This window comes from Battus philenor, unplaced genomic scaffold, assembly GCF_028537555.1.
Source record: "Battus philenor isolate CCGP_79_NKW_IND1 unplaced genomic scaffold, ilBatPhil1.0.hap1 SCAF_7, whole genome shotgun sequence".
NCBI classification, from domain to species: Eukaryota; Metazoa; Arthropoda; class Insecta; order Lepidoptera; family Papilionidae; genus Battus; species Battus philenor.
In genome coordinates, this window is record NW_027181737.1 from 15,428,732 (window position 1) to 15,437,782 (window position 9,051).

The following is a 9,051-nucleotide window of genomic DNA, read 5'->3' on the forward strand; positions in this document are numbered from 1 at the left end:
TACGGTATTCTGGAAGAGATTGCGGAGCTTCCCCAACGCTATCGGTTAGACTATTTCTCATACAACTACTATCCTTTGTATACAAGTACTTGAATAGGCACAACATGGATATTAAATCCCAACTTGTCCATATTTAAGGCCTATTTATCCGGAAGCTCTACTTCACAGACCCTCTATGGTGTCAGCCATTATGACTGTATCGGCAAAAACATTTTAAAAATTCTCTTTAAGTTAAATTGAGTATTTCTATATATTACTGGAATATCTATGACCAATATCCCAATCTGAACTTCATTTGCAAGCTGCTTATTGCACAATGGAGAGAGTTATGCTAGGAATTTCTCTAAGGGAATCAGAAATGGCGATGATAGAAGATCCATAGAGAACGAGTAACAAAACTTAACCCAGCTTATTGACATATTATGTTTTGTTGCCCAGCGAATTGGCAAGTTTTTTTTATTAGATTCGCCCTTCCGTGTTTGGGGCAGGGACTACATTAGGACATTTTTTTTTCTATATTTTAATTTGTTTTTCTTTCATCCTTCTTTATTATATACTTTCTGTCCTTCACAATCTCTCTCTTCCTTTCTCTTTTATATCTTCTCTCACACATTGCCTTTCTACGCTTCTTCCCATTCCTAGATCACAGGTTATTATTGTATCATAGCTTGACTTGTATATAACTTTTATTTACAATAATAATAAGTTCCTTTCTAATAAAACTATTTTTAAATCATATCTTATTGACCTTATTAATAAGGTGTTTCTTGTTTGCAGACATAACTTACCGTGGATCATATACGACCTTGTTTTTATCCCTGACAGTTCTACAGAACTCTAGGAAAACATCAACATTTATCATCGCCCACAAGGGAAACAATATTTTCTCCCTCTAGTCTCCCATGCATTGCGACCCCGAGATCAAGCTGGTGGTTCCAGCTGGCGTGCACCGAAAAAACTCTCCTTGAGTTTAAACTTGAGGAGGAAGAGATACTCAGAGAATTCCCCATGCTCCGTGAACACCTGGACCAGACACGTGTCATAGTGGGTTGACACGTTGAAGTGATAATGGGCAGGCCATATAGCGCACAGAACTGATAGCTGCAGGGTTTCTGGAATGGAGACCACAGACCAGCAAGGACAGCGCAAAATGTGACCATGTCAAGAACATTGGACACCGAATGTGAACCATTTCTTTCTAGTCCTATTTGAAATATATAGTGGACGCATATATCCAGCAGGAGTCTTTCTAAGGCTGAAATAATAATGATGATTTGAACAGAAGATAAAATTAAAAGACTCTGAAAAATGATTATTAAAAAAACTATTAAATCACATAGAAAAATTAATATATTTACAACTCAAAAACTCTTGATCATTCAAATAAGGCTTCAACAATGATTTGAACTTCAATTCAGAATACAAAAATACAAGACATAGCAATTAATAATAATATTGTATAGAAATGTCCAAAAAAATGCTTAAATTTAAGAAACATAATGGTCTCAACCTTATATGTTTTTAAAGTAACTTATTCAATAAATTATTCAAAAATTTGTACAAAATATCAATCAGAAATAACACCTTAATGTAAACTTATACTAAATTAAATTAAAAACACCTATATTATAAATTTGGAGACTATAAATGTATATGTATGTGCAACCAGATATTTAAATGTATACTTAATGCGGTGAATGTGTTAGCTTATCATGGAAAACGCTTTTAGAAAGAATTTTGTCAATTAACAAGTAAGACATAACTACAGCTGCTTGCGTGAGCCAAACTAAACCTGCTTATGCACAAATATAAAAACATTTATTTTATTTTTTGAAGCCACTTTCATAATAAGCAAATACTTCATTCAAATATTCAGGCAAATATGCATTCTAATATCATATCTATATTTACAATATTCATGGAGATAAACGTAAAAAAAAATTTAACCATTTTCAACAGACAATTCATAGAGCAAACTCAAATGTATTGTCTAATCTGACAATATGCAAATTTCCTTGTGGTAAACTGATTCAAAATCGCTTTCTTCACTTGAATAAACTATTTCACACTAATTTTGTCTTGATTTTTGAGTCACCATAAAGTCGGTGATGAGACTTGATGGATATTTGTTTTACTAGATGCAATATACGCTGGTAACGTGATATACAAGAGCTAATTAACTAATTCATTTTATTGATTACTAATACACGGATAAAAATAGCATAAAGTCTGCACAAAAAATTACCAGTTTGAGGGTAATCCTATAATATTCTATCATAAATAATTACTCCATGGATTACCTGTTCCATACATTTGATCTGTGTATTATTTACATTTCTCTTTATATAATATGCATTTCTTAACTGTCCATATGAAAGTCGCTGAAATATAGTGATTCAATGTCATAATCATAAAGCCTCTCTTAACATTTTATGAGAATAAGAACCTGATGTAATTAAGTACAGATAATTGGAGTAAATGCAATACACAAGGTCACCCAGAAGGCTATTAGCTGAGAGAACGAACTAGGAATGAGGTCCAAAGATGAACCAAGGTCTCCTATGTACATCGAGTAGGGTCAATGAGCCAGTAGACGAGGCTTGAGTATGCCCTCCATTAGGTAGACCGACATAGTCAAGGTCACTGAAAGCCACTTTATGGGAGTAGGTTAGTTAAGTATTGCAACAATCTTTAGGGGGAGGCCAATTCCTTGCACTACGCGTCTATCGACTGATATGATAATAACATTAAATTATAAGAAATAAATGTTCATAGTAAAGTTTGTTTATGGTATACGGCTTTTGATTTGGCACTCTCATAGACATGAGTAAGAGTTAGGGTAAAGATTGGCTAGGGAAGTTTATTTAATACAGTGTTTTCAATGGTAAGGCCCATGCCCCACGGGCGGAGGAGTAATTTGGTTGTCTCGGTGGGCAAAATGTAAAGTGGACTCGAGACGAGTTTAAACTTTTCACTTTAATATAAATATATATATATATATACATATATAGAAGGGTGCAAGGATTTTAAAAAGACTAAGGTGGGGCATTGCACATTAAAGGTTGAAAAATACTGCTTCCTATTTTCCTGTAATGCTATGAGCCTGGTGTATATAGCAGGGGTGGCCAAGCCCTTTGATAGTGCGAGCAACTTTTCAAAATTTGAAATTATTATGAGCTGCAATTTTTTTTACCATAAATCATATTTATGATAATTATTTAAACGAAGGTATAACATGTGTATTGAAGTTAGATATAATGGCACACATATATGACAGTACTCCTAATAATACTTAAGATGCCGGTTAGTTAATTATGATTGGTGTTTGCATTTCGCTAATTTTATGGAGTAATAAAAAAAATCTTTACACCAGTGAATTGTTTTGTTTTCCCAGGAGCTGACATATATACTATAAATTCAAATATTGAAAAAATCTGACAATCAATAGGAGCCTTGTGGCTTGTGAGCAGCAGTTTGGCCACCCCTGTTATAGAGTTTATATTATATATAAAAAAATAGTCAAAGCCACAGTAAGTTTTATGTAAGATTCGTATTCCTGATGGCCCATATTTAATTCCAAGAACTATACTAATATTGGCAAAATGACATTTAAAGAATGTATATTTTTGAAAACACAACATAACTCAGAATCCTTCTTTAGGAGAGACTAAGTACTATAATGGAAAAAACAATTTAATTGATTTCAATTTGGCATAAATATAATCATTATTAGCCAGTTACCATTTCTAATATTGAGATGAGATGAGATTTTTTTAATCTACTCTCACTAATCTGTTAATTTATAACTGACAACAGTCTCCATCTTATGTAGGCTTGTGGAGAAAGCTTTCAACTGTACATTCTGAGCATTAGCTATTGAAATAGGCGTAGCTTCTGCCCATTTCTCCGGAACATCACAGTTTGATTTAGCATGCACCAAAACATCAAATGAACACCTACAGTCTAACAGCGGCAAATATGAAATGGTTGCTGCAACCTGTAACATGACTTCTCTAATCTCCTGTTGAATTTTCTTCAATTCCTTGCTGCCTACTGTCTCATTTTTCTCTTTAGATAATGCAGCATCTCCATCTTCATATTGTACGTTGAAGTCCCAGCATTCAAGTGTCTCTTTGTTTGCAACATTTATTATGATGAGCGATAGTTTCGTCACTTTCTTGTTTACTATCCATTCTGTAATAGTTAAAAATGTACATAAGGTTACCTGGTTTTGAATTACATTTACTAATATTTAATTTTCAACTACCCACAGTAAACAAAATGATTAAATGCTGTACTTTATACATTTACTTAATATTTCTTTTATTTATTTAATATTTTTTATTGTACACCCTAGGATATATTTAAATAGTTTCATAATAATAAACAAAAAAATATAATGGACAGTCTTATCACATGAGGCAATTTCTTACAGACAATCACAGTAGGGAAACAGTAGAAATGTAAATACCGGGTAGTTAATGTATACAAAACAAATATATATATATATATATATACATATAACCATATATATAATTTCAACAATGGTACTCCAGCTTATCTTTATATTCTCCTGCAGCTTGTAAAGTGTATGTAACTTACATTGTGTGCAATACAGGGTGATTGGTTAGAGGTATAAAAGCTGCGATGTGGTATAGGTACTGTTAATTTCTTCTAAACTAAAGTATGGTACACTTTCCAAAAAAATAGTTTAAAAAATAATAAATTATGTAATAATCATATAGTAACAAAAACCATTTCAAAGTTCAAATTACTACATAGTATATTTAATTTTTGTTTACTGCAGGAACAGCTGCAGACTTGGACTTCTTTCTTAGCCGATATACAACCACTATGTGGCATAGTTATTGTATGGCTAGAAGCTGTCGCATTGTAATAGACATGTTTCATATTTCATAGTTATTACTTCATACACGATGTTTGAAAAGAGGTGTAAACATGTTGAAGCTTTTGATGCCAAATGACTAATACATTAACCATTTTAAAGCTTTTACATCTATAACCACTCATCCTGTATATCCTGAAATCCATAAATTTAACTAAGAACCCTTAATTTAAAGTGTCATTCTTTTAAAAATAGGCCTGTACTACTCAAAATGAAATAAATAATATCAAAATACCTTCACTCTGGAGTAATAGGTTTGTGAGGAAACCTTTGATCAGTGGATCCTCAGACATTAATAAAGTTATGCCATACTGCTGTTCAGCCTTAAACGATTCAGGTGGGTACAGGCCTCTTTGAAACAGAACTGCGTTAATGGCGTACTCTGAAACGTAAAAAAATGATTTAAGGCACGATTATATTGAACCAGATTGGAAAAACTAAAACCACTATTACGGTAATATACAAATATTTGGACCATTCACTATTCATTCATTCATTTTTTCGAATTGATATCTCTGCAGAAACAAGTTGAATAGTAATATTTAATTTATTTCTGTACATAAGTCGTTATATATATACCTTAAACAGAAATTACCGATTAATATAATGGTAAATGGATATAGTTAGATATCCGAGATTTACCAAAGTTACTTAAAGACTAGGATAACAAAATATTACTATACGCTCTCAGACTCGAAATTCTCCAAAGTAACTCCTTTGATTCCTGACTTACTTAAATATTCGCATATAATTTGGGCAGATCCTCTAAGGGTAATACAGTTTTTCGTCTGCTGTTGCGACATTACGACAATTTACAATCAAAAGTTTTGTAAAATAATTTAACTTTTATAAAAACTTTATTTAAAATTCGTTAGGTAAAGCGTTATTTTCAAACTTAAGGGACCGCAATGCATTGACAGATAATACTAATGTTACAAGTTCTGAAAAAAAAATATAAATCAAGCAGCAAATATGCAGGAGTTATCTGTCAAAACGTGTACCGCTCTCGATATCCATTTTTGGATATATTAAACATATATTTCTGCTAGAGATAAATTAAATCTACAAAATGTTTTTATTTCAGGAGACAATAATTAGTCGGAACGTTTAATAAAAATATTTTTTTTATATAAAGGACTTTGTTAACGACTTCATAAATTTAAAAGTAAATATTTAAATGCCAGTAATATTAAATATGGGAAAACAAAATTTCCTTCAAATTTTTACGATTTCAAGCTGAATTTAAAATCTGAGGATTAATTTATGGACAGAGCATCTAATAAAACTGGAGACATCTAGCTTAACGAATTAAAGTGCGGTTGTTTAAATACAAAGCGTGAGAGATCCATTTTTACTCCATAAGACGCCATCGGCAAGGTTCCGGGCAGGCACCATAAATTTACGATTAGCGTTGTGACTGGCGCTTGCTCTTGTTCAAAAAAATTAAAAACTAGATAAAGAGAATACAGTTTTCTCCGCGATAAATACGCTAACAGAAAAGACCATGGAGTAAGTATTGGTCTAAATGAAACGAACTAGAATGTGCGGTGAAAATTCGTTTAAATTTGAGATAAATTTTGTAGGAAGGTTTAAAAAAGAATTCAGAAAAGAACTATAATATGTAAAAGTGCTTAATTTACATTTTAAAAATTTTTAAGATTGTAATACACAAGCATTTTGTGCTTTACGTTATCAATAAAACAACAAAGTAATTTATATTGAAAATATTTAATGTACTTGAAAATTTGCAGAATATTTGGCCCTTCTATTTTATGAAATGTCGAAAGTGAATTTTAATAATAATTTGATAAAAGAAATAGCAACTCCTAAATGGAAACGTCAATGTTATTGAACCAAACACGGTTTTACAGTTTACTATAAAAATAACAATTATTTTGAAAAACAATTATTAGAAAAAATGTTTACAACATCGCATAATTAAATTGTTGTTTATAAAAACAAAATGATGTTTTAAAAACACAATGGGGCGAACTAAACGTAGAAGGAAACTAAAGAAGAAACGTGAATATTGTTCTTGTAATAACAGCGAAGAATTAATATTATTAAATGCATGGTTAATGAAACACGGTGTCCGGCGTAATAAAAACCTTGGGTTGGCATTTTTTAAAAAGACTGGACGAGGAGTGCTCACAAAAAAGAAAATATGCGCCGGAGACGAATTGATCAACCTTCCTTTAAATTTAACGATTAATGTTACAACTTTGATACTAGATACAGTTTTTTGTAATATATTTTTAGAGAACAAGAAGCAATGTTTAATAGAATATAAGCAGACAGTGTCATTCCAATCATTAATGGCATTTTATTTAGTATATCTAAAACTGTTAGGTACTAAGTCAAAATGGTACATTTATTTAGAAAGCTTACCTAAAGAGTACACAGTTCCTTATTTTTTGCCAAGTGAATTGAGGTATTATATTGATTCAGAAATATTGTCTGTGATTACGAAGCAGAAAGAAATTATAGAGAAATCATTTAACATTTTTGAGAATATTTTAAATAATAATACAAGCAAGAATGCTGTAATTGATAAGTTAAAGGAATATTTTAGAAAGTCAGTATATGAATGGGCCTATTTTACAGTGAACACTAGATGTGTTTTTATGGATTTAACTAAAGTGATTAATTTGCAGGAAATACACAGTTCAATTATAGCATTAATAAGTGATAATACAAAGATATCATTATGTCCATATTTAGATATGATAAACCATAGTCCTAATGCAAAAAATGAAACTAAATTAGTTGTAAGTAGTGACATAAAAAATATCTCCTTAAACACTATAGAAGAGGATGTATTTACAAATGTACAATTTTCAATTTACACAAAGAATAATTTTAAACCATATACACAGGTATTCATTTGCTATGGAGACAGCCATAATTTGAAATTAATCACAGAGTATGGTTTCTATTTACCATCAAATGATTTGGATTATGTCAATTTTAGCTTTGATGATGTTAAGATGTTTTTACATTCTAAGGCTATAAATTTCTCTCAAGATCAGTCAATTTTTATTATGAATCATAACTTAAATAAGGATTTATATATTGACTTTACAGGCCTAAGTTTCAATTTCTATGGATTGTTAATGGTTGCTAAATATTATTATAAAGAAAATACAGATGTCAGTCGGCTCATATATTCTGCAGCCATTTGTTCATCTGATAGACTGCTCATTGATTTAATTATACCAATGGTAACTGAAAAACTTTGCCATTTAAAAAGTTCCATTAACAAATTAAATAGCTTTAAGGATAATTGTGTTGTTTTAAATAATTGTGTACAACTTATGTGTCAATATGTTGATATATTAGAGAAGTTTATTAAATGTTAGATTATGTATCATATGGCTTTATTTATCCTTGGAATTACTATATATTATTTATTGACAATTTTGAAGGACTGTTTCCTCTAGATTCTTGGTTCCCGAGTTGGTTCAGATTACTCCCTGAGATCCACAAAAATTTAATGTTGGTGCAACAAAAAATGGAAGTTCACAAATTTATTTGCTTCTATAGTCAAGAACTAAAATGTTGGTTTGACTTCACCAATTAATGTTGACTGATAATATTTTAAGAAGCTCAGCGATCCCTTTGTAAAACATGCATATTCGATATTCAGTACAATCAATCAATACATTCATAGCTCTACTGCTGTTGGAGTAAGGTAGAAATGTTGCAAGAGGTCCCATGGGACAGCTAAATTACAAAAGTGGTCTATAAAAAGTCTGGAAACTTCTCGTTTTCATAAAAAAAAATTACTGGATAAATCATGTTTTAAGTGAAGGATACAGTTCATATAATTTGAAGACATTGTGGGTTGTCGGTAAATGACCCCAGAATCAATGCAGAGCAGAGACTAAACAAGCTTCTTCATGGCTTAATTAAAAAGTTATTAATGTAGTTTGTACATTTCGTTAACTACATTAATGACTTCTTTGTTTGAAGTCTAGAGTAATAGCATGTGTAATATATTCATTGGAGCATCAATTCACGCTTTACTAGCCTATCTAATTACCGGCTATTCCACAAATAAGTTAAAAATAAATATAGTCTTCTTGAATAATGAACCAAAGATTACTGAGTACTATAAAATTTTCTGTTGTATTAAAAATCTTGTA

General features: G+C 30.9%; 2 protein-coding genes across 2 annotated transcripts; one reads left to right on the forward strand and one right to left on the reverse strand.

Annotated features, from left to right (window-relative positions):
- Positions 1–1,928: 1,928 nt before the first annotated feature.
- On the reverse strand, positions 1,929–5,794 carry mad2 (mitotic arrest deficient 2). The gene is made up of 3 exons (XM_068774385.1): positions 5,640–5,794; positions 5,142–5,288; positions 1,929–4,194 (listed from the first exon to the last, which is right to left on the reverse strand). Exons 1-3 carry the CDS (start codon positions 5,707–5,709, stop codon positions 3,788–3,790), a joined length of 624 nt encoding a protein of 207 aa, XP_068630486.1. The 5' UTR covers positions 5,710–5,794; the 3' UTR covers positions 1,929–3,787.
- A 1,044-nt stretch (positions 5,795–6,838) lies between these two features.
- LOC137931231 (SET domain-containing protein 4) lies at positions 6,839–8,265 on the forward strand. Its single transcript, XM_068774641.1, has one exon. It carries the CDS (start codon positions 6,889–6,891, stop codon positions 8,263–8,265), a length of 1,377 nt encoding a protein of 458 aa, XP_068630742.1. The 5' UTR covers positions 6,839–6,888.
- The last annotated feature ends 786 nt before the right edge of the window (positions 8,266–9,051 follow it).

Bases quoted from the DNA above. Each gene is read 5' to 3' on its own strand.
- mad2 (XM_068774385.1), bottom strand. From the start codon at position 5,709: ATGTCGCAACAGCAGACGAAAAACTGTATTACCCTTAGAGGATCTGCC. The intron at 5,289-5,639 runs GTAAGTCAGGAA...TTTACGTTTCAG, and splicing joins AATTATATGCGAATATTTAA to AGTACGCCATTAACGCAGTT. The intron at 4,195-5,141 runs GTATTTTGATAT...TAACTATTACAG, and splicing joins CCTATTACTCCAGAGTGAAG to AATGGATAGTAAACAAGAAA.
- LOC137931231 (XM_068774641.1), top strand. From the start codon at position 6,889: ATGGGGCGAACTAAACGTAGAAGGAAACTAAAGAAGAAACGTGAATAT.